Here is a 26826-nt window from a genome sequence, read left to right on the forward strand (position 1 = left end):
GCTCTGCCTATGTTTTCCTCTAAGAGTTTTATATTATCCAGTCATACATTTAGGTCTTTAATCCATTTTGAGTTTGTTTTTGTGTATGATGTTAAAAAGTGTTCTCATTTCATTTTTTACATGTAGTTAACGAGTTTTTCCAGCACCATTTATGGAAGAGACTGTCTTTTCTCCATTGTATAGTCTTGCCTCCTTTGTTGTACATTGATTGACAATAGGTGCATGGGTTTATTTCTGGGCTTTCTATCCTGGTCCATTGATCTATATTTCTGTTTTTGGGCCAGTACCATACTGTTTCGGTGACTTTAGTATAGTCTGAAGTATAGTATAGTCTGAAGTCAGGGAGTCTGGTTCCTGGCTCTGTTTTTCTTTCTCAAGTTTGCTTTGGCAATTCAGGGACTTTTGTGTTCCCATACAAATTTTAAGATTTTTTGTTCTAGTTCTGAGAAAAATGCCATTGGTAATTTGATAGGGATTGCACTGAATCTGTAGATTGTCTTGGGTAGTATAGTCATTTTGACAATTTGATTCTTCCTATCCAAGGATATGGTATATTTTTCCAACTGTTTGTGTCATCTTCAATTTCTTTCATCAGCATCTTATAGTTTTTGGAGTACAGGTCTTTTGTCTCCTTAGGTAGGTTTATTCCTAGATATTTTATTCTTTTTGATGCTATGGTAAATGGGATTGCTTCTTTAATTTCTCTTTCTGATCTTTCATTGTTAGTGTATAGAAGTGCAATGGATTTCTGTGTGTTAATTTTGGGCCCTGCAACTTTACTGAATTCATTGATGAGCTCTAGTAGTTTTCTGGTAGCATCTTTAGGATTTTCTATGTATAGTATCATGTCATCTGCAAACAGTGATAGTTTTACTTCTTATTTTCCAATTTGGATTCCTTTTATTTCTTTTTCTTCTCTGATTGACATGGCTAGGACTTCCAAAACTATGTTGAATAAGACTGGCGAGAGTGGACATCCTTGTCTTGTTCCTGATCTTAAAGGAAATGCTTCTAGCTTTTCACCATTGAGTATGATGTTTGTCATATATGGCCTTTATTATGTTGAGGTATGTTCCCTCTGTGCCCAGTTTCTGGAGAGTTTTTATCATAAATGGGTGTCAATGTTTGCCAAAGTCAAAAGCTTTTTCTGCATCTATTGAGATGATCATATGGTTTCTATTCTTCAATTTGTTGGTGTGGTGTATCACATTGATTGATTTGTGGATATTGGAAAATCCTTGCATCCCTGGGATAAATCCCACTTGATCATGGTGTATGATCCTTTTAACATATTGTTGGATTCGGATTACTAGTATTTTATTGAGGATATTTGCATCTATATTTATAAGTGATATTGGTCACTAATTTTCTTTTCTGTGGTATCGTCTGGTTTTGGTATCAGGGTAATGGTGGCCTCATAGAATGAGTTTGGGAGAATTCCTTCCTCTGCAATTTTTGGGAAGAGTTTCAGAAGGATAGGTGTTAACTATTCTCTAAACATTTGATAGAATTCGCCTGTGAAGCTATCTGGTCCTGGAGTTTTGTTTCCTGGGAGCTTTAAAATCAGAGTTTCAATTTCCGTACTTGTGATTGGTCCTCTTTAACACTTATTGTCATGTGCCAGTGTCTGTGCTGAGCACTTTGCATGTATTATGTATTTTGGGCCTCATGAAGATCCTTTAAGGTAAAGTCATTACATCTTCTTTTTACAAAAGAAGGAATGAAGGCAAAGAACGTTAAATGAGCAATTTATACTACACATCTAGCAAGGGAGAGAGTCAGAGTTCAAACCCAGTGCCCCCTGCCTTGAATCTTAAACATCATGGTGTCTTTGCCCTTTACAAGGACTTGGAACAGAGACTTAAATGCAGGGTTTCAGAGCTATTTCCATGGAAAGTCAGAATAATGTAACTTGAGGATAGAAAATGCTTCAGGTTTGCCATGCTCCCCCTCTCAAATAACAATCGTCTCTGTAGTCAAAACAGGAGGCAGTCAACAGAGGAAGGATGAACATTTTACTTGAAAGGGCAAGCAGAACCCATCAGGGTAAGTGCTGGAGACCATTCTCCAAGGGTCTCTTGTGTTTCTGCACGTGTTGCAAGCAGAGGCACTGACTGCTTTTGTTATGAACCATCTTTCCAAGGATGTTTGTATAGTGAGCAGCCTTAGAAGATAGTGACAGTGTCTCCCTTCAGAGTAAAGGGTCAGGCATGTGTACTGCTGTCATGAAAGATTTGGGTTCCCTAAGGTCAGGGTTCCTTTCCTGTAACTGCATGTGGGAATGTTTGTTTTGCCTTGTGGACAACCAACACAAATGCTGTCACTGGTTGCTGCTACTGTTGTAAGTTATCAAGTGCCCTTTGACTCTGACCCAGGAATCACATGTCTTTCTGCAGCTGGTTAACCTGTTGGCTTGAATGTAGGGTAGAATCTCAGACCATTCACAGTTTACCTTGACAATAAGGTAAATTTTTCTATCCCCTTTTAAGTGCAATGAAACACTCAATATTCAAAGGCAGCTGGTCTGGATTTTCTACATGTCAGTTGATTGAATAAGGAGGAAGGGAAGTGTCTTCCCAGACAATGGAAATTAACATCCTTGAAATAGATATTCATTTAGTCAGAATTCATGTCAACCTAATTCTGAAACACAGAGTTCAGTCAGTTCTAAATGTTTATGGCAAAGTCCCCAAATTAGATTTCAGTACCCTAAAATGTCAACAAATATGTAGTTTAAAATTTTTTGCAGATACAACCTGATGGGGAAATGGAGTTGAGATAAATTTTTAGACTTTCCACAAGCATTAGGATATCCAGCTCTGTTGGAAAGGAGGGTGAAACTATAATTCTGAATAGAAGGAAAACAAAAATTTCATACATAAAGATTAAAAAATAAAGTTATTTGAATATTTTGATTCCCCTAAGTGGGGAATAAAGCCAACTTCTTGTGTTGGGGAAAGAATACTGTACCAGAACTCAAGATAGGTGAGATCATTTTATCAACTAATTGTGAGACTTGCACAGGATAGTATCTGGGCCTTGTTTTTTCTTCAAGCATAAAACAGGGGGTATGAAATACATCTCAAAGCTCACATCTAACATGGAAGTTAGTGGAATCATAGACTCTCTGAAATAGAAGGAAACAGTAGTGAATTATTTTCTCAGCATAAATTCTAACTGGCGTTTCTAGAGGGAGGAAGATCATTACATTTCAAATCAGCCTATTTCATCTCCAGACATCTTTCAATAATAGAGTCTTCTTTATATTGAGGTAAAATGTGTTAACTTGTAACTTTTATCATCGATCCTGGATTAACTTCTGGACCATAAATGACAACAATAATCTCTTCCCCCTCACCCTTGCTAGCATATTAGTTATTTGAAGTAGGTAATCACATCAGAGATCACTCTTTTCTAATCTATTAATCCCTGATTCCTATAAATTCTTCTATATATGAGTTTGTGTTCCTTCCTAATTCTGGTTGGTCTTAAATTGTAAGCTGTTTCATGCAGGCCTGTGTACTTTAGACAGCACAAATAGAGTTCTGTCCATTGCTCTTCCTGAAAAATTTTGCTAGAGGTGGAAGAACTAGTATCAGAAACTGATCTCCAGGGGCTGTGGATCGTGTCCAAGATGGTGGCAGTGGGGTTGGAGATGGGGAAAGGAAGCCAGGGCTGGTTCTGCCTCCTGCAGTTTTAAAAGTCTAAGCTCATCAGCACAGGAAAGCTGATGGGGCAGACTTAAATTCTATCCAAGCACATGGTGATATCCTAATGATCACATACCACGAGAGAAGGGCAGTTCACGTAATAAACGTGATTTTACTCCTCAGTTGGGAGCCAGAGGATCAACTGGGATCACGCAAGGAACAGTGTATCCTGGGCAGGCCTCCCTAGTCTAATACTTAAATTGTAAGACTATCCTGGTGGTTTTCATATCATATCATCAGAGTAGCTTGTTAAAAATAAGATTCTCAGGCCTACAAATTGGATTCAGTGAGCATGGGGTGTCCACAAATCTAATTTTCAATAGCTCTCTCCATAGATATGCAGATGGCCCATGGACACTCAGTAAAATACACTGTTTCTGGTTCTTTTGACATCAGATACACCAAATCCTGAGGACCCCACCATAGGTCCCACCGTGATGGAATAAAATAGAGAACTATTCAGCTGGATGCTTTATGGTCAACCTAGAATGGCTCCCTGTAGGCCTGGATGGCTAAATGTTTGTTGAATGAATGAATGACTCCCTGCTCCTCCTCTCTAACCACTCCCAAATCCTTGTTTGTTGAAACCATTTTTGTTTTTAATTTTGAAACTTCTCTCAATCCCTACAACCAGTCTCTCCCTACACGTTCCTGTCAGATCTTCGGTAGAAGTTTTTTTTCTTCCCATTCTGTCTTTTCTTACTGCAAGTCGGCAGATCACTCTTGCTGAGTTCCTAACTATAGTTTCAATCTAAAGTGTCTCAGATTATAAGTACAGAAGCAAAGAATTCCATTGTCCAGTGGGACTGACTACTGTGGTAATAGAGAGGGCCAGATGTGAGGATTGGGTTTGAGCTCCTAGAAGATGGAAATGGAGGTGTTAACAAAAATGGTAGGAGAATCCCTAGACTCGGGAGGGAAAATCAGTCATTCAGTTTTGTTCAAAGACAATTTAAGGTGCTGGCAGGATTTTTAAAAGAAAACTATACTATATTACGTATTGTACAAAATACACCATTGGAAATCTGGGCCAGGAACGCAGAAAAGAGGTCTAGGTTACATATTGAGTTATACACAGTGATTTGAGTAGGTGAGATTACAAAGAGAGGGAGGTATAGGGAGGGTAGGAAAAAGGATACAGATCAAACTGTTAAAAAAAAAAAAAAAAAAAAAAGCCTATCTGTAGCAATATAGAAGGAGAGAGAGGGACCAGGAGTAATCAAATCAGGAAACTAATTAGAGTACAATGTTACAGAAGCCAAGGTGAGAAAGTATCAAGGAAAGAAGATTTCTTGACTTAATAGAACATTTGTTACATACAAATTGGTAGTAAGTTCACACTGAAGATTTAAGAAATAAGAGGTCAGTAATGAAGAAAGCAAATCGTAGCAAGCTGCTCTATTCAGAAGTAAAACAATAAAAATGAATGAGTGAATGGATGCCTGGATAAAGAAAAAAGAATGAAGTAGTTTGATTTATTGTCCTTAGAAGAAACGGGATGATGCTTGCTGGAGAAACCAACACATTCAATGACTGAGAATGCAAAGAAAAAGGAGTTAAGGAAAATCTGAGAGGATAATTGATAGATAGCAACATAAAAGTAAAAAAGGAGGAAACTGAAAATTATATCAGACTTTTCTGAGTCAAGTTGGAGATAACGTCACTGGAGAGACTGAGAAGATGAAGATACCGTGGGTGGCTGGCAGTGGGGGTGGGATAGATAATAGAATGATGGGTTAACCAAGGCAGAAGTCTCTTTATCTCATATAAAAGAAGTCACAAGGTACACACACAGGGTTTATTTGGTGGTTCCAAACATGTGGCTCCAAGTCATGAGGGGCCCTGGCTCATCCTGTTTTCAATTCACCATCCTAGTTTATAGCTTCTGTCTTCATGGTTCAAGAGAGGTGCTGGATCTCCATTGATCACACCCATGTGTGCTGGCTAGAAAGGAAAAGCAGAAAAGCAAAAACGGCTCCTTGCAGCTGCATTAGGTCTCTTTCAGCAGCCTTTTTGGAAGTATCACAAAAGTTTTGCTTTCATATATTTGGCCAGAACTTTTATCAGCTACACCTATTCGCAAAGGAGGCTGGAAAATATAGTTCTGTTCCCTCATTGTGACCAGAGAAATGTCAGGGTTCTCTTACAAAGAAGGACGGGAAGATGATGGTGGTGTTTGGTAATTGTCAGTTTCTGCCATAGACATGGTGAAACATTTGTGATGAGGCCATTATTCCAGTTTTGTCACTTTTTCTAGCAAAACTGGTTATCAGGAAAAGAAATGTTTTGGCCAGGGCTATGGATTGGAGTGGCAGTTTCCAATAAGGAAGTGAGCAATTCTAGGGTACAAGCAAACATACTGCTGAAACCCCGATACTGAGGTCCAGGCGGATGGACTGAAAAAGAACAATGGGTACTCATGGGGCTAGAGATCACAAGGAGCGCAGAGAGCTAGTTGAATAAAGAAGAAAGGAATGGGAAAGTGGAAGAAAGATGGTGTGCTGAGAAGAGGAAATTTCAAGTTGTCAAAAATAAGGCAGTTACAAATGCTCTAAGTATGAGATGTGATTATTCTTGGCTGGAATGGAAAAATAGGTTATTATATTGATGTGTAGTAGTTATGGAAACAAGGCTAGAAGGATCATTGATAAGGATGATATCAGGACTTTAAAGTAGAAAGCAACACTGAACTAGAGACTAAAAACCTAAATATTCATGAGATCAGAAGTAAACAGAATGAGGAGTAGGGTCAATTAGAAATTCACCTACAACTGAGGAGAGGTTGATTGGAAATCGCAGGGAAATATTAGAAATGGCAGACATTTATTGAGTACTTGCTATGTGACAAACAAGAAACTGTGTTTTTAATATAAAAATGATTTTTAAATTAACTATTTAGGAATAATTTTAGATTTACATAAAAGTTGTGAAGATACAGACTTTCTTCCTTCCCTTCATCCGTTTTCCTCTAAACTTAACCTCTTACATAACCATGGTACATTGGTAAAGCTAGGAAGTGACAGTGGTACAATACTATTAACTAAACGTTATTCGGCTTTCTGCAGTTGTTCCACTAATGCCTCTTTTCTATTGCAGAATGCAATCCAAGATACTCTATTGTACTTTGTATTTCGTTGTCATGCCTCCTTAGTCTCCTCCGACCTGTGACGTCTCAACGTGTTTTTCTTGACCTTAACACTTTAAAGAATACTCCCAGGAATCTTGTGGAATGTCTCTCAATTTGGGTTTCTCTGACATTTTCTGATGATTAGACTAGGGCTATGTGTGTTTGAGAAAATACCACAGGGCAGAAGTGTGCTGATCATATAGCATCATATCTGTGAGAACACCACGACATAATTGATGTCAAACTCGATCTCTTGGTTAAAGTGGTGCTTGCCAGATTTCTACAATATAAACATTTTTTTCCCCTTTCTGTACTGTATTCTTTAGAAGCAAGAGGCTGAGTTTAGCCCACACTCAAGGGGAGGGGTATTAAGCTCCATCTATTGGAAGGCATAGTTATCTATATTTGTGATTTTCCTGTAAGGAAGATTTGCCCCTTCTTCCCCATTTATTTATTTCTTCAATCATTTATTTGTATCAGGATGGACTCATGGATATTTTATTCTTTGGGTTATAATCCAATGCTGTTATTTTTTTGCTCAAATTGTTCCAGTTCTGGCAATTGGGAACTGTTTTTACATAAAATTATTTATCGAATTCTCCAACAATCCTGTGAGGCGCCTGTTACTGTTATCCTTATTTTGTAGAAACGGAAACTCAGGCTCAGAGAGAGTAAGAAACCTTCCCAATGATTCACGTCATGTGTGTGTTGAGGCCAGGAGTCTTCAGAGTCTGTGTGCTTAGCTTTGCTATGCTGCTCTTAGAGGGAAAGGATGCTCAACGAAAGGCAATCAGAGATAAGGTGTCTTTACTTCACTCTTTTTCAGAGGTGAGATCACAAGGGATTCGTCATAAAGGTAGTAGCTGCAGAATGGATGAGCTTCCAAAGGGTCAGTATGTAGAGAAAGAACCACACATGGCGGTCAGAACTCAGCCTGTTGCCAGGTGGGAGGAGAGGAGAGTAGCTAACAAAGGCAAATGAGGGAATAAAATAAACAGGATGCAGGACAACTGATGTCACAGAACCTAAGGGAGGAAAAAAGTTCATTGAGGGTGCAGGGCCATAGAGAATCAGCCTATGGTAAGAAGGAAGTTAAGTGAACATCAACAAAGCAGCGTAATAGGAAGAAAACAAGATTTCAGGAGACCAACATTATTTTAGAGAAAGGAGGCAAGGAAGTAATTTAATAAGAAAAAGGATGCAGAATCAAGTAATTTTTCTTGATAGAGGATGACCTGTACACAGGGGTGCCCATAGGAGAGAGAAAAGACTCTGGAAGAGGGAGATGGAGTAGCTGAGTGTATGAAAACTGGAAAGGAAGGGTGTTTGTTTTTTTTATTGAAGTAGAGTTGATTTACAGTGTTGTGTTAATTTCTGCTGTACAGCAAAGTCATTGTTAAATATATATACACATGTTCTTTTTTACATTCTTATTCATTATGCTTTATCATAGGCTACTGAATACAGTTCTCTGTGCTGTATAGTAGGGCCTTGTTGTTTATCCATTCCAAATACATTAGCTTACATCTGCTACCCCCAACCTCTGGATGTAGAGAACAGACTTGTGGTTGCCCAGGGGGAGGGGCTGGGGGAGGGATGGAGGGGCAGGTTGTGGTTAGGGAAGAGTGTCCATCTTGGAGGCCGGGGAGCTTCTCCTCCTCCCATGTTGGAGGTTGGCCTAAGAGCAGAGGACGGTGGTATTGTTGAGGTAAAAGTACAGACACACTTCGGATGTCCTGTGGGGTTTTGATGGTTTCAGTCGTATTAGTGGAACTGGAAGCATGGTCCTCTGCGGACACTGGGAAGGAACTTGAGAGATATTCCCTAGTCTTGTGAGTGAGTAGCTAACATCCCTGGTCAGTGTCTGACAGGCTTGGTGACAAGGGGGCAAGGTGAAGTCATTCATGCTGATGAAGTCATTTGACTGAAAGTAGGGATCAGAAATATTATCTGGATTTTTCTTGATTCTTTCAGATCCAACAGTTAAAACTGAATATATTATGTACGTAGGCAAAAGACAGTGTTAGTCTTTCGCAAATATTCAGAATTAAGTATGATGCTAATTTGCTATGTTTTTATCGACGTGTTGAGAAAAATACCTAATGATTAAGAATAAAGGTAAAATTAATGTAAAAAATTGTTACTAGAATGAAAACTTTTTCCCAGGAATTTTTCTTCAATTCTAACTGCAGAATTCTTGGTGAGTGTTTAATAGTGATGAATTTAACACCAAAGGCTTAGCATGCCATTTATATTTGTTAGAGGTGTAAGTTTGGGCAATAACTTTTCTAATCTAAGCATAAAATAGAACATGGGTTGTTTACATTTTTGTCATAAATATTCTTAAAATATTGTCTATTAAAATGGAATGTTGGATTTTAATCTGAGATACTAAAAAACACCATTAGACTATAACACTGATAAGACAAGGTTTAAAAGAACATGCATTTCAGAAGCATTTTAACCTATGAAGTTACTTGAAGTGTGTATTTTTAAATTCCTGTCAAGGCCAAAATATCCAGGGGCAGAACTTTATAAGAAGTTTATGAATTATTGACTTAACCTATCCTTAAATATTGAAGACTGCTTTCATCTAATATAAAACACTGTACTATAAATACTCACTTCCTTTATATGGACCAGAAAGAAGAATCTGCATTAAAACATATTATTCATACTTGGTGATTATTTTATTACCATATATATTATTGTATACAATTTTTTGATAATAAGGAAGGATATTTATTATAAATCATATTTTAAACAAAAATGTATTCACGGCATATGTAAGCATTAACATCTTGAAGGAGAGAATACCCATGAAAACATTTACCTCAAATTTAGTAATACTGAAAAACACTAGTTTGTGCATAGCAATGATTGAAAGCTATATAATACATTGGAACACTGGTAAATCTTCAGGTACAGTAAGAACAACCTGGCATAGGAAAAAGATCAAATGAGGCATATCCACATCCTCAGAAGTGCACATCATCTAAAAATAAATCCCTCAATACAGCAGTACACAAACCATTCTTCCTTTGTTTGGCACTTAGCAGTACAGACAAAGGTGTATTTGGTTTAATGTGATTTTATTATTCTTAGATAAATTTTAGTTACTTTTATAGATAAAAATATACAATATTGCTTTAAGTTTCTTAAATTTTATAAGTGTATACTTGATTGTCATCATATTCACAATTTAAAAAGCCTATTTTTTTCCCCCACTACACTAAACCATTCAGTAACATGTGGAAGAGACTAACAAAAATGGTTTATATGAAGACTTCTAATGAAAGGTTTAAATGTGAAAATGGAATATTAATCTGGATCACTGGTCTAAATCTTTAGTGATACCTCATGCCAGAAACAAATTATGAAATGTTTTAGACAAATTTATTATTTTCAACACTTAAATTGATTCTACAGGTTCAAACTTTTGTCTGAAAATGCATAAAACTGATGTAGAAGATATTTTGTCTGAAGTCACTTTTATATACATTAATTTACTAAAAAAATAAAAATAAAAAATGTACTTTAACACTACATTTCAGTGTGGGATTCCATCATGTTTTTATATAATACATGCAAAATATGTCTATGCCTTTCAGATGTCATAGTTAAATAAAAGAAAGGCAGATGGTGGCACTTTTAAGTCACCTGAGGATGGTTAAATTATAGCCTGATTAATTTGCCTTATTGATAATAGAGGTCATTATAGCATAGAAACAACCTAATATTGGAAGTTAAGAGAACTGCATGATTGTCTTTTTCTTAATACCAAATTTGGAAAGAAGTTGGATTCATTATTTGCTATCTTAAAAAGACACACTGATAAAATATGTGAAGACCCAAACAAATTATTTACGTGCATATATAAGGTGTGCACTATCTTTAAATGAAAGACTGAAAATATTTTACAAATAATTTTGTTCATTATAAACTACACAAAACGCACCATTATTTTCACTCATACCAACACTTTGCACAAACATTGCTATATTCAATCTTAACACTCCTCAAATATGAGAAAAACAGTTTCCACTGTACTAAGAAGTGAAATTTATAAAGTCAACATATTCCAACATCTTAAAGGATCATAGATCTAAAACAGTTTTTAAAGAAATTATACATATTGAAATGGGTGCTTTACTTATTAAAGAGCTAAAAATAAAGCTGCTTCTCTTCATTTTAAGTTAATATACATGTTAAGTTAGATGCTGTTGCATTTAACAGCAGATTCTTTACACTGCAACATTCAACTATTAAGGTGGAGATTTTAGTAAAGCTAAATGGTGGTATATCTCTTACTTCTGAAAACTTGAAATTTTAGTGCTGCTGTCTTATTTATATGATAATTAAAAAATAATTTGGAAAGACATCTTCACTTTCAAAATTTTTCAACATAAGGCACACGGCAACATTAAAGTCTAGAAACAACTAGATTAAATAATTAATTATCTTTTCAACCATTTTTTGCCCTTTACCTGAAGAAAGTGGGTGAGTAGTGCAGTTAAAACATGCCTGGATTAATAAAAATGACTGAATTTAAGAAACACCGATAATATTTGTGTGCAGAATGTTATTAATTTTAAAAAGAGAAAGTATATTTTATATAAAACATACTCCTACAGTGTTATAGGTAGAAAAAATAGTGAGGCACTTACATTACCAAGGAAGGAGGAGAGCACTGAGATAACCTTTTTATAAAAGCACCAAACCACTCGTTTTAACATCTGAGATAAAAGCAGAAGCTACAAATAAAAGGAAATAGTTCATATTTGGTACACTAATAAGAATGTTGAAGTTCAAAACTCAAAGTATTTCATTTTATTCTGACAGAAATAATTCCAACAGAGAAAATTTTCTTATTTAAAAGTGTCATAATGTCCCCCTGAATAAGTTTTGTATATTCTGTGGTATCTCAGAATACTATAAAGTGTAGATTATTTCACTCCTCTGTGGCAGCATACTTTTTCTATTTTAATGATGGTAATATATGTAATTAACTCCTCTTAGAAAAACATTAAAATTTGGTTTGGAATAACAGAACTACATACATCAATGCCTCCACGTGAACTTGCTAACATCCAACAATGACAGTTTTATTACTCCGTCATGATGTTTCACAAATGAATTTAATCAAAAAACCAAGATGAAAAGTGGGCTTGGAATTACAGGAATCCAGTGGATGTCAAGTCAGGGAAAGGTCTGGCTTCTGACGGGTGAAGATGGGCGGTAGGCTGAGTGTTATTTATGCTATTTAATTCAGCTGGATAGGTTTCATTTAAGACTCCTCCATTCTGAAACTGAAAACAAAAATTGCAATGCAACTTATTAGAACAGATCCTTCGTATATCTTAAGCCATTAGATGTATGAAAATGTTATTTTTAACATCTTTGTCCTGCACGTTGTTAAACTTCAAATTCCTCTCCTGCTGTTAAATTTTAAATCATTCAGTGAAGACATACTGAACATATATTCTGTATTAGTTGCGTTTACAGCCTTTTGGTTTCTCTATTACATGGTACGGATGAATAATAGCATTGTCTCACTTCAGATTTGGCATTCCATACACTGAGAGAGTACTTGATCAGCGAGCTGCCTTTGGTTTGGAAAGGAACTGATGGATCAGAGAGTACCAATCGTGCATCACAGTTACTGAACTCTCTGTCGTAAGTAAGTTTGTTTTGACCAGATTTTATCTAAGTTCTAGGTACCAATGAATTAATTACATTGAAGATCACTACACTGGACTACAGAGAACCTAGAACCTTCTCAAAGGAGGTCAGTTTTGATTTGCAAGAGGTTTCTTAACATTCCTAACATATTACACCATGGGTACATGATTGCTAGAACCAAGTTTTTTAATTCATAACATGCTTTACTACTAAAATGACTGTCCTAATTATGGAAATAAGTTACCAAAGTAGAATACTTGCTCTTGCCGTGTAACAATGAAATTAGGCTGATTTCCATAACTGCTACTGAAAAAAAAGGAGGAGGGAGGACAGAGATACCTAGTTCTGTAGGATTTTTATAGATTAGACAGCCTTTTGTATTGTAGAATACAGTTAGTGAAAGTAACATTATAATCATACCCTTAATTGCTTTGAATGAAAGCTACCTTTCTAAAGCCTACGTAACATTAGGTTTCAGCAATCAAAACAGACTGCTTCTAAACTTCGTGGAGCTTTCAAAGGGAATATAGTAATTGCCCAGAGAATGGTAGGTTTTGAATAAATTACTCTCTCATCAGTCATAATACAATGCACATCAGCAATTCTCTTTAAATATATTGTCTATAGCAGTGCTGTCCACCAGAATATAATGTGAGCCACAGATGGAATTTTAATTTTCTTTAGTTTTAATAACTCCTAGGGGGAATATATAGGTCTAGAATTCTTATCATTCATAAAGAAGTAATACAAAACAGTGGGGGAAGAAAATACTGTAAGGAACTCATGCTAATGCAGGCCCTGTTCAAAATGTAATTTTACATAATTGTACAGTAAACTGTACCGAAGTTACCTACCCAGGCTTACTTCACAGCAATGGTGTGAGATAGACTGTAACCAATTGTTAAATAACTGAAGGAAGTCAGGAATGAGGATAAGAAAAACTTTCACAGCCATTTTCGATTAATAAGCTCATATAATCAGACAAACCTCATATATAATCAGACAAAACCACGTGTATAAAAAACGGCCAGAAAAAACAATTGGTGAAAAAGATTCAAGTAACATTTATAAACTATTATAATACGTACTCTTATAACCAGGATTTACTTCAAAACTAAACTTAAATATACTATAAAATGAACTAAATATTTTCTAATGGAAAAGCGTAAATGCAAACATGATATATTCCTGGGTGGCCACAGAGAGCAGCACTCATCAGCAAGGACTTTATTTTTTAAAGTTACCGTGATGCTAGAAGGGCTCGAATGACACATTTAAACAAACATAAAACATCCAGTTTGAGTCCCCTGATAGAAAGCCAGCTGAGTTACCCAATTTTTTTTTTTTAAAGAATGCCAGGAAAAAAAACTATTCTATCTTGAAGGAAAACATGAGCATCTGGCAGATCACATGGAGGGACTGCCAGAGAACACCAAGGAACCGAGCACTGAATTCCAGAGATCATCTAGGACAAAAGCATTTGAAGGAAGCACAACTATATTGATTTTAATCCAATTTCAACAGAAATCGAGCCAATAATCTATAAAAATATTAAATCACTACGTTGTACACCTGAAAGTAATTGTACATCAATTATATGTCAGCAAAAAAAATGAGCTTTGAAGAAAATATTTTTAAAAATTTAAATCATCTTTTTGAAGTCCGAATTTTTAAAAGGCCCTATTTTTAAAAATCAAGATTATTCTAAATAATATACTTTTAACTAATTTCACCTGGTCGTCACTTAAGGCCATGTTGCTTTTTTCCTTGATTTCTTTCTCCTTTCAGGTAAGTATGATATACTTGTATTACTAACATATTAAAAAAGTACTGGCTTATAAAAAAAAAATAGTAGTCACAGATAAAATTAAAAATGCTCTCTCACATGAATGCTACAGAAAATAGATTAAAATCAGTCACTGACATAGAAAATTTATAACTTGGTTCGATTTATAATGTACGAAGAATCATCTAAAGGGCTTATTCAGTTTGATAAAAACCCTTACCTTGTTTAAAAACGCCTGCGGGCCTGGCACCGTTGGGCCTGGCATCGTGGGGTTGTACTGCATCTGAGCCACATGGCTGTGCTGAGCTTCCGGCTGGCACTGGTACATTGACACAGCCCCCGCATAACACGTCTGAGGAGTTACTAGGGCTGACTGTGGATTGAGTCTGTGCTTTTGGTTTTGAGGAACTTGTAAACATGTGACAAAATCTTCTAAATTAGAAGAAGGTGTAGGGTATGGGGCTGGTTCGAAATCCCCAATGGGAAAGTCTAACTGTGTACCCTCAGAATGTGGCGGCAACACAGACTGACTACAGGGGATAAAGTTCTGTGCGTAAGGCAGAGTGTCAATCTCAGCTTTGTAGGGAAACTCTTGACTGGTCCCAGGTAAGTCTGAAAAGACACTGTACTGCTGTAAGTCTTGCTGAGGACAGTTAAAAGGCACGGATTGGTCGGAGTTCCAGTTTGCAAACATGCCGTTAACCTGCATGTGCTTCATCTTCTGACACAGCTGTTGCTGCTGCTCCGCTGCTATGTGCTGCTGACGGTGCTGCAGCTGCTCTTGCTGTTCTAACTGGAGGTGCTCCTGTACCATGCAGCTGGGGTTCAGAGCCATGGACTGTTGCTGGTGGTAACCTGAACAGCCAAAGGCAGACTTATTTAAAGAGTCTTCGACGTAAGTCAGAATTTCATCTGTTAAGTCAATATCTCTGAAGTCATCTTCACCAGAAAAGTCAGTTCTGAAAAATTCCTCATTCTGTTGCATGTGTTTGATATCTTCAAAATCAATGCCTAGGTGTTTCATAATGCTGTACAAGTCACTATTTCTATTATCTGGAAAGAGCCCTGCGTGATCTCCGGAGACTGTGGGGTTCATTATTTCCTGAGACTGGCCAATCTGCTCATGTTTCAGGATATTGTCACTTCCCATTGGTGCAACATTGCTTTGCCAACTACTGCACTCATTCTGAGAGTCATTGAAAAAGTTTCTTTCAAAAGGTGTACTACTTGAAGCAGGATAGAGATAAATAGATTCATCTTGTTGCATCATGGCATTCAGGAGGGAACTGGGATTGAGGGAATCCTTATTTAGAGTTGATTTGGTAGCAGAACCTTTTCCACCAGCACCAGTTTTAGTCCTTATTGGTAAGGGATCCATTATGGGAGGAAAAGGGTTGGTTACCTCATATAAAACAGCTTCGCCAGTGGTAAACATAAAAGGCAACTTCATATTTCGTTTTCGTAAATGCTCTGTTCCTTCTTCATCTCTAAAATTGTGCACAAGAAAGTTGGCATATGTTAAGAAGAGTCACATCATAAACATTTCAAAATAAGAAATTTTAGAAAAGAAAAAATAATAGCAAGCAAAATACACTGGAGTTGAGTTTCATAGCAGGAAACATGAACTTTGAGAGAAAGCTTTCTGATGGTAAGTACTTAAAATTGTTTCTCAGACAAATTTAAATAATTCAGAATTTGTCAAAAAACTTCATACAGTCATTAATTTCACACTCAGGTTTCATCCCTACCTGAAAAAATGGATTACAAATGGAATAAAGATCCCAATATAAAAATGAGGCTTGTTGAAATATAAAACCCAGAAGCTCTAAAGGAAGATTGACACATGAAAATTAAAAATTTTTGCATGGGAAAGGAATTCATAAATCAAGGCACGGAGAAAACGTCATAGTTATAGGTTCATATGTACTATACAGAGTGTATATATGTAAAATTTAATATCCATATTAGGTAAAGAGCTCCAATGGATCTCATAACCTCTTAATAACTAATAGAACAAGCAAACAAAAATATCAAATGTATAAAAACATGAACACCACAAACCAGACCACTGATATATAAAGAATACTATACATACAACAGAACATGTATTGATAAGAGCATATGGGATATTTTAACATTGACCATATACTAGATCATAAAGAAAGCCACCACAAATTTCAAAGGACTGAAATCATATAGACTATTCTCTAACTTCAGTGGAATTAAGCTTAAAGTAACAAAAAGACAACTAGAAAATCTCCTAACAAATAGCACAAAGGATATAATAACACTATATTTCTAAATAATTCATGACTAAAAAAAGTCAAAATAAATACTAACAAATATTTTCAATTGAATGATAATAATAAGACATACCAAAACATAAGGGTTGTAGATACTCATACTTAAAGGAAAAGTGATAGCTTAGCTTAACCATATATATTAAAAAAGTTGGGAAGAAATTCAAATTATACCCAAAAGAGTAGAAGGAAGGAAATAATAATGAGCAGACATAAATAAAATGGATTAACAAATGTACAACAGGAAAAATCAACAAACCAAAAGCTGGCTCCTTGAGAAGAAGAATAAAATTAATGTCCTTCTAGTAATAGTGATTAAGAGGGCACAAATTCCCAATACCAGGAAATGCTTCTTAAAATTATACCACTACAGACTTTATACAGTAAAAAGAAAAGAAGAGCATAAAGGAGAAAAATCATGATGTTAATGAATGCAGAGGAAGTATTCGGTAAAATTCAACAACGATTCATAATGGTATGGTAAAATACTAAAGGCTTTCACCCTTAAGGCTGGGAATAAGACAAAAATGAATTATTATTGCCATTACATTTCACTGAGGGCTTAGCCAGTGCAATAAGAGAATTAACAACAACGAAACTAAGTCTAAAGGATGAAAGGAAAAAAATTATTTGCAAACAAACAACATGGTATATATAGAGTAGAAAACCTTAAAAACATCTACAGATACCTTATTAGAATTAACAAGTGAATTTTTACTAAGGTCACTGGATATAATAAACCAATATTAAAAAATCAACTATTTCTATAAAAAATTATATATAATATATATATATATACCATTTAAAACAACACCACAGAACATAAAATATTTTGGAGTAAAATTAAAAGATGTATAAAACTAAGAAAAATACAACCATTATTGAGATAAAGACATGGGTACATGCATACACATGTACCCATATGCACATATATATACATTCACCATGTTCATGGGTTGGAAGATTCAATATTATAGAAGATGTTAATTCTCACAAAAGAAACTATAATTTCAATGCAGTCCCATTCAAAATCTCAACAAATTTTCCCATGGGAATTGACAACTGATTCCTAAACTACTTATATAGAAATGTAAAGAGACAAGATTCTCTTGAAAGAGAACAACAAAAATTCTGAACAAACGAGATGGTGGGCATACATCAAGATATCAAGGCATATTAAGGTACAGAATAGTTAAGACAATGTGCTTTGGTCTAAAAATAGACAACCAGACCAATGGAACCCAGAAACAGAACCCCAGATACAATCCCCTGATTGAAATGCAGTGCAGTGGGGAAAAGATGGTCTTTTCAAAAAACCATCTTTCCAATAAATGTTACTAGTCAGCTAGATATCCATATAAGGAAAAGGATAATCTTGATCCTTGCCCTCAAAACCACATACTAAAATCAATTCTCCAGACTGGAGAAAACATTTGCAATACAAATACTTGACAAACTACTCACTTCGAGAATATATGAGAAGCTTAAAAATCACTGCCTGCTTATTAGCAAACATGCTGAAGAAAGCACTGTTACGTTTTTATTTTATTTGACAGATGGCACTGGCTTTTCATCTTTCCTTCATATACCCAGGATAAACCCTTGGAGTTTTCTTTGATTATTCTCTTCCTGTAGCTCTACATACACAGTTTTTCAAGAAAGTTTGTTAACTCTGTTTTCTCAATGTCCTTACCCTATGCCTTCTTCTTTCTATACATTATTACCTTTCAATTTTTATTTCCAGTGTAAATTCTCTTAAAATTTATTTTTAGGTTTTCATGTAGGAGAATTTATAAACCAAAGTGTTATTAAAATAAAAAACCAAAACATGAAATGTTCTAGGTCTTTGTGCTTACGTTAGAGGTCTCTGAGTTGCAATGATATAATCTGGTCTTCCATTCTTATAAACTAAGCGTGCATTTGACTGCACCCAAGTCCATCGATTGTCTTTCGTAAGAAGCCTGAACACTATCATGCCACTCTCTCCAGTCTTAATCACTAAAACAAAAAAGAATTAAATTATCAAATCCAAAATCAACACAATAATCTCTGTAATATTTCTAGATGTAATTCACATATCACCAAAGATGATAAATATATTGACAACTTTTAAGCACAATATATTAAAATGTATCAAAATACTTCTTCAGCATTGCTGTTTTTTCCTATTTCATACTAAATTTATTATTTAAGTGGTTCAAGGAAAGATTAAGTCAGACAATTCTCGTAACGTGAAAAGAGAGTACAGAGTTTGGAGGGAAAACTGTTTTTGTTTCAAAAAAAAAAGGGAACATTTCCTACAGCCTAATATTTTACTATACAATTTTAAAGCAGAAGCTGTATTAACATAAATTTTAGAATTAAAAATGATGCTATTAAAACAACTCCTGAGCAAAAACATGGGCAAAATGGTCATTTTCATAGTAATTAAACTACTTAATTCCTGTGTGGCAGCTAATGAATAGAGAGTGTAACTCAGGCTTAATCATAATTGTGTGATACTAAGGAGAAGTTTATCCAAATAGTTTCCTTAAACACATTACATTAGTAATAATTTGAAACACGTACTAGAGCGTAAGCTGCTTTCACAGCCAAGCTCATAAGAAACTACAACTTACTCCGGATATGGTACTCAGCGCAATAAAGCATATCAGCAGCATGAATAAATTGATATCCTGATCCTCTCATGCATAGCTCTGCTTCAGTATAGCCTAAAACAATTCTTCCTCTGTTTAAAAACAAGGCAAAATAAGAATGAAATTAAAATGTAACATAAATGAAGTAGCCAACATAAATTCATTAGTTATGTGCTAGTTTCTGTACTATGTTGACATTCAGAATTTCACACTAGCAGGTAGCAACACACACAATTCTGTAACTGCTCTCTTTTGCTTATGGCTGCAAATTTCACTTTTAGACTCCTTTCTTCTCCTGAAGAAAGACCATGAAAATTATTGCTAAAGATGAGTCTAACAGAGTAGATTATATAGGTGAAACACAAAATCTCTAATTAACTTCTAGAATACTTATACTACATTTTGAGGGGCAGGGTTTCTCCAACCTGTCTGCATTCCCGTATTAGGAAGGAGAAAAGCAGCAACATGTTTTGGTTACTAAACGTCTAGGGCTAAAAGTCAAAGTTTGTATAATTTAAAAATGTACAACAAGCCAACAATAAATGTCATCAGGATACTGAATCTTATATAAACGCATCATCTGTACAATACAGAAATTATGTCAAATATTGTAAAATAATAAAATGATCTGTGAACGTGATGAAATTTTATTTTAAAAGGCTATGCTGTAAAGTATGAAATAATAATAGCTACTATAATAATAAACAATACTACAATCAACACCATATGGAAAATATATACATGCTAAGACACACTTACGGCAACAAAATATACATTTAGTAAAAATAAACCTGAAAAGGTTTCACTTACTTGGCATCGCAGCCGGTAGGTGTAAAGTCTAGCTTGTGTTTGGTTCTAAAGATGAAGTTTTTGGTTCGGATTTCAAGTATGGACGGTGGCTGGAGTGGAGTAGCTATTGCAAACAAAGCCAACTGAGGCGGAAGTATTGATCCATCCTTCCCTTTCCTGTTCTGTCCATGAAGGTACTTCAACCTCCCTTGGAAATTCATTGCCTGAGAAAACCAAAACACAGTTCATTAAGATTAACACTTTAAAATGGCTCCATCAAGGCCATTTCCAGTGTTCTTGATAAGTCCATAAAAGTTCATGAGGCTATCAAATGTGACTTTAATTCCTTTCTCCCCAGGAAGCCCATTAAAAATATCCTAAAAGGTAGTATGAGGACTATCCTCAAGGGATTGGTAAGTGAACCACTCGGTGCTTTAAAATAGGTCACAAAAGGAAGACCTCATGGTTTTCTGACCTTGCGGCTGCCCTACCATCCACGCCTAGCACGGGTCCGTGCACACCGCACACTCAAACTCTATTTCCTGAACGAATGAATAGTGATACAGTCATCAGGTACGTATTAATTTTCAGATATAGTCTGTGGATTAGTCTACAGCTCAGAGTATATTTCAAAATTCATGGGAATCTTTGATAGAGAGAGAAACACAACTGTTTAAAAACACTAAAATGAATCATAAAACCATACAAAGAACACAGAACTCTATTAGAGAATAATTTTAGAAGACAGAGGAAACGGAGACAATTTAATCATGACCATGATCAATCTGGGTTGCTTAAAACAGTACCAGGCCAAAGGATGATTCTGACGTCAATATGAGAGCAGCACAAGGGAGAAAAGGCCCAATTACACAGAGAAATTCCACCTAGATATACACACTAACTGATCATCAGTACTAGGAAACTAGCTCAAAGCACAGTTCTAATTCTGGGTCAGCAAAACTATCTTCAGGAATAAACACACCAACAAGAATCATCATTTGCTAATAGATTTGATTATCTGTTTCCAATTCCTGAGAAGTCACAAAAGTGATACGCAACATGCTTTGTCTCTTCTTCTGTACCTGGTGGAGTGCACCGTCTTCAGGACACAGGCACCTGAGAGGCCGGGCCGTCTCTACTCCTAGCGTCCTGCCTACGCTGCTCCCTGGCCATCCTGCTCAGGAGTTCACACTGCTCAAGAGCATCTCATACTAGAGGAGGATCCTGTAATCATGAAGACACAGCCACTTTTTTACACGGCAGTTATTCCAGCCGTGCGGAAAAGGCCGTGATAATTTTTCCATTTGACAGGCATTAAATCCAAGGCGGGTAAGCAGTCTGCTGCCAAAGAAGTGCTATATAATTCTCTATCTTACACCTAAAAAGTCCAAAAAAAGGGGAAAAATATAGAGAGTTCCCTGTTATTCCACTGTCTTTGTTACTGCATCCTAAAGGACAGAGATTTTGAGTTATGGAATATTTTATTTTTAAAACTTAAGATTTTAAAAAGTTACTGTCCTTTATAAAATTATTTAATAAAGTAGATTTTTATAACCCAAACTCAAATACATTCAAATTAAATTGGTTTCACTTTTCTTTTTTTTTTTTTTTTAAGTTATACAATTTTTATTTATTTATTTATGGCTGTGTTGGGTCTTCGTTTCTGTGCAAGGGCTTTCTCTAGTTGCGGCAAGTGGGGACCACTCTTCATCGCGGTGCGCGGGCCTTTCATTATTGCGGCCTCTCTTGTTGCGGAGCACAGGCTCCAGACGCGCAGGCTCAGTAATTGTGGCTCACGGGCCTAGCTGCTCCGCGGCATGTGGGATCTTCCCAGACCAGGGCTCGAACCCGTGTCCCCTGCATTGGCAGGCAGATTCTCAACCACTGCGCCACCAGGGAAGCCCCCACTTTTCTTTTTAATTTTCTAAAACTTAATAGTAAATGTCAGTAAAAGATTTTGCACCTTACCAGAAAACCAGATGAATTATCCAGCAGACACCTTAGTCGGCAAACGAAGCACCTTTCCATAGACGAAGAGTTCTCTGGAGGAACCTGGTCTGGGTTATAATAGACTGCTGGCTGTGAGAGGCCATTAGCTTCTGTAGAAATAATAGCAACACAAAAGTTACTTTCCATTTTGCTGTAAAATTAAGTGTTTGAATAGATGAAATTTTTGTTAATTTCTAAACCAAAGTCTGTATTTGGATTACAAAAAAAAATCGCTTTCAGAAGGGGAGCTAGTGAAAAGAAATTAAAACTTATTGAATAACATTTTCACTACATAGAACTTTACCTATTCGTGTTTTTATTTCTATTGAGCTATCCTGTCAACAATTTCTGTATTTTCTAAGCCTTTTTTTCTTTTTAACATTTTCACAGATGTGTGGAAACACTGCTTGCATTGAAACAAGGTTTTTTATCCTTGCATATGCTAGTCTGCTTTTGTATTTGGTGCATGTTAAACACAGAACAATTTACACACACTCCAGAATCAACCTTGTACATTCCTTCCCCCTTTTCACAATAGTGTAAGAGTTCTTTTTATACAATATATTAGTGAGTATATGGCTATGCTTTGTCACGTGAAATTCATCAATGGCTGTCATCTGTCAAAATCCTCCTTAGGTCACCAGGCTCCCTGTGACCTGGCTCTGGCCCACAGCCAGAGATTCATGTCTTTCCCCTTCTTCCCAACCTTCACCATGGAGGTCTATGCCCCTAAAGGTTCTCTGCCTTCTTTCCCAGAATTACATCAAAAAATCCCCAACACTATCTTTTGGGAAACATTCTTACCATCAATTTTTTGTCCAGAGTCTGGACACTGTGAAGGGTTTAATGCCCAGTGTAGCTGGCGCTGAAATTCAGCTCGGTCTTCAGTGTGGATCAGTTCATACACACTCTGATGGATGACATCAGACTAAAGAAAAAAAGCACAAGGAAATTAACAAGAAATACTGATTTTTTCAAAATGTGGTTTACTAATTTCAAAACCTTGCTAGATTCGTGGGTGCTTGTTAGTGGTGATGAACGCAAATGAAGTGATTGCAAAGCTCTCCAGGAATCCAATATAGGAAAAGCTAGAAAGAGACTAGCACGGTAATTGACAAGTCAAAAGTTATTTGCCATCACTTCCCTGTGGGAATGCTTTTCAGTCAAATAAGTCACCTTCCCACTCCTTAATTGCAGCACATTAAGTTCTGCTGATTTTCATCTATTTACTGATCTTTTAAAATCCTCCTCCTTCCACAAAACCTTGTCTGAACATCCAGCTGCATTTGACTTCTCTAAGCTTCATAGTATTATGTAGTTCCTTCACTGCTCTCTAATCATTTTCCTTATATGAAATTTTTACTTCTAGTAGATTCCATAAGAGTAAGGGATTATGCCATTACCAGGTCAGAATCCCTCCTTCACCTCTTGCTTCTCAGCATTTACTACAGTGCTGAGCCCTTAGCCCTTCCACCAGAATTGCTCTAACTTTTTTTATTGCAACTCATGGCAAGAAATACATTTCCTATCCATCGTGTGTGTGTGTGTGTGTGTGTATACACATGTGGAAAAAAGTTTCACAGAACACTTCTTTTATGTGTGACAATATTTTTTAAATTAATTTTTACTGGTGTATAGTTGCTTTACAATGTCCTGTTAGCTTCTATTGTACAGCAAAATGAATCAGCCATCTATCTATCTATCTATCTATCTATCTATCTATCTATCTATCTATCTATCTATGTATACCCTCTCTTTTGTATTTCCCTCCCATTTAGGACACCACAGTGCATTAAGTAGAGTTCTCTGTGCTATACAGTATGTTCCCATCAGTTGTCTATTTTATACATAGTATCAATAGTGTATATGTGTCAATCGCAATCTCCCAATTCCTCCCACCCGACCCCTTTCCCCCTTGGTGTCCATACATTTGTTCTCTACGTCTGTGTCTCTATTTCTGCTTGGCAAATAAGGTCATCTCTACCATTTTTCTAGATTCCACATATGTGTGGCAATATTGTGTTTTCTATTTTATTTCATTTTAAGCAACTAAAAGGAATGATTGATGGTGATCCACTATATCAATTTCATAACCCACTAATGAGTCACAAGGTGCAGTTTTAAAAATGGTGCCATAAACCACCACCAATGTCAGATATGAATGTTTTCTTAAAGAATATCCAGGTTATATGTATATATGAAGAAAAAAACAGATTGGGAAACAGCTAATCTTTCTGATTTCTTAACTGTTATGAATCAGATCAAATAATAATTAAACTAGTTATGTAATTAAGTTGCAAACAGGCTTTGCCATGGACATTAGTATATTTTCTTTAAAATTCAAAAATACTTAAGTTAGGCTTTGTGTCAGTAGCCAGATTCCACCACTTTAGCTATCTGGACTTAAATCTTCCTACGAACTTTATCTTCTAGCATGAAGTCATCTCTATGCCATCCATTACACAATGCCAGAGTTATCTTCTGAAATATAGATGGGAGCATACACGTTCCCTTTAACAAAAACATTGAGTGGCTTCTATAGTGTGTATGACATAATTTAAACTTCAGTCTATATAATGGTGCAGACGGTGCCATTCAACCATCAGTCTTGGCATCACCTGCCAGCTTGTTAGAAATGAAATACATGGGCCCCACTCTGACGTACTGAATCAGATTATATGGGAATGAGGCCCATCAATTTTATGACATCTTATGAAGTTCTTCAGGTGATTCTTATGCACATTAGAATTTAAGAACTACTGATATATAAGAGTAGTTAGCATTCAAGTGTACTTACAAACTTCTCAAATCATATTGGATGTTCCTGCCCCTCAAATATGCCGAACACCTTATTACTCCATTTATTCACTATACACTCAGTAACATTAAACCAAACACGCTCGCCTCCTTCAAGGCCTTCCAACCTACTGTCTACGGTACGTCTAGCTTTTCTTCTCTGTGTTCCCTCCACAATTGTCCACCCATCCGGATCCTACACTTTCTTTAGGTTAGCTTAAATACCATTTCCTTCAGGAAAGCTTCTATAATCCATACAAGTCGGAATTAAGGGAGAAGCCGTAGTATTTTGCTCATACCTTTACATATCACCTCATTCATTTCATAGTTGTCATATACCTTCCAGTATCCATAACTAATTTGATGGTAAATATTCTCTTGTCTGCCCCTGTCCAAACCCTATCTGCCCCTTACCCTAAAGTTTCGTATACGTAAGAGTTCTTTATAAGTGAAAGAAGAAACACAAAATCCATGAATCACATATACCCTTAAGGAAATTATAATGCAGCAGATTTTTAAAAGTATAAAAATATATTAGCTACAAACATATACTTTTTTATTCCATAGCATATGTATTTTAATTACATTTTATATATACAAACTATCACTTGTGTCCCTAAAGTGTAAGATAAAAGTAGAAAATTAATTTTCCAAAAAAATTTTTTTAATGACCTAAGAAAAATATATTTACCTGCTGAAATCCCAGGTAATCTTGTATAGTAGAAGAAGCATAAAAGACCAAAGCATCTGTAGTGACAACCAATACAAAGCCATTCAGTGCCTACAAGGAAAAAAGTTACAAAATTAGTAATGTGACTAAATAAAAATATTATCATCCATAAATATTGACTTCAGTTAAGGCTGTTACTTTTATTGATGAAAAAATCTTTAAAATGGTTAATATTATTACACTCCACAAATGCAGAACCACCACACACCCCAGTAGTGAGAAGAATCTATTCACACCTTTTGATTCTGCCGAAGAAAAGCTTAGAGCTAATTTAATACTCAATCACAATAACTTTAATATTTATTTCTTCTTCTTCCTCATGCTTTAGATTTTGTTTTAAATATACTGTACATGTTTTTTAAATATAACTGTATACACATCATTTACTGTAATCTGTCACATTGCTTTTAAAGGAAGATAATGTGTAAAGATGTTTATTAGAACCGTAAAAAAATTTGATAGAAGAAAAGCTCTGTGCAAAGACAGTTTAAGCACTGACACAGTTTGAAATGTGGATGCTCTCAAAGTATTATAAAACTTATAAAAACTTTTTATTAGAAAAGGAATACACAAATGGACTCTACATAAAATACACATGTAGAACAAATACATGTAAGACAAGTACACAGCAAATATAGTCCATTTAAATTTAATATAATTACTAATATATTTAGGTTCAAAGCTATCATTTTATAGGTGTTATTTTTATCTGTTCCACTTATACTATGCTGCTTTTTCTTTCTATTTTGCCTGCTTTGGGCCAGTTATTTTTTATTACTCCTTCTTCTTTCTTTTAGTTTAGAAGTTATCCTCTCTTTTCCTATTCTTTCAGTGGTGGTTCAAGTCCAATGTTAATATCTCTATACTCTAAGGTAATAAAAGTATTTAGATCAACTTAAACATTAATTGTGATCACATATTTTAATTCTAAAGCCCTCATTATTTCCTGCTTGAGTTTAATTCAGTACTTGTTTTACTCTATGCTATGTGATCATTGTTAAACCCTCCTGAGACACTCTTCTTCATGTAAGATGAGACGTGGAATGGTTTAGTTTAAGAACCACATAGTTTGGAGTCAGAATTTGGAATGGATTCTTCTGTTTCTTACTTACTGTGTGGTTTTATTAAGTTATTTACCCCTTCAAGCTTTAGTGTCATTGTTTGAAAAACAGGCACTGTACAGTGCCTGGTACAGAGCTGGCACTCAGTTCATGTAAGGCACCGTTACTATAATATGAGGTTGTGGAAATGAGCAGATAAAGATTTACATGATCATGCTTT

The 26826-nt window shown here is 35.7% G+C and overlaps 2 protein-coding genes across 3 annotated transcripts in view; one reads left to right on the plus strand and one right to left on the minus strand.

The window, feature by feature from the left end:
• LOC309631726 (tigger transposable element-derived protein 1-like) overlaps positions 1–26826 on the plus strand; it is a 408473-nt gene that overhangs the window by 134717 nt on the left and 246930 nt on the right. The window lies entirely within an intron of this gene.
• AHR (aryl hydrocarbon receptor) overlaps positions 9506–26826 on the minus strand; it is a 50012-nt gene continuing 32691 nt past the window's right edge. For both annotated transcript variants that reach the window (XM_082398292.1, XM_082398293.1), the window contains exons 4-11: positions 25507–25596; positions 22824–22947; positions 21999–22129; positions 20052–20254; positions 19224–19333; positions 18462–18603; positions 14526–15792; positions 9506–12146 (exon numbers count right to left, since the gene is read on the minus strand). In XM_082398292.1, the coding sequence (XP_082254418.1) occupies positions 12012–12146; positions 14526–15792; positions 18462–18603; positions 19224–19333; positions 20052–20254; positions 21999–22129; positions 22824–22947; positions 25507–25596 (2202 nt within the window). In that variant the 3' untranslated portion in view covers positions 9506–12011. The remainder of the gene's footprint in view (positions 12147–14525; positions 15793–18461; positions 18604–19223; positions 19334–20051; positions 20255–21998; positions 22130–22823; positions 22948–25506; positions 25597–26826) is intronic.

Source organism: Balaenoptera borealis (genome assembly GCF_965194805.1).
Source record: "Balaenoptera borealis genome assembly, chromosome: 7".
Classification (NCBI taxonomy): domain Eukaryota; kingdom Metazoa; phylum Chordata; class Mammalia; order Artiodactyla; family Balaenopteridae; genus Balaenoptera; species Balaenoptera borealis.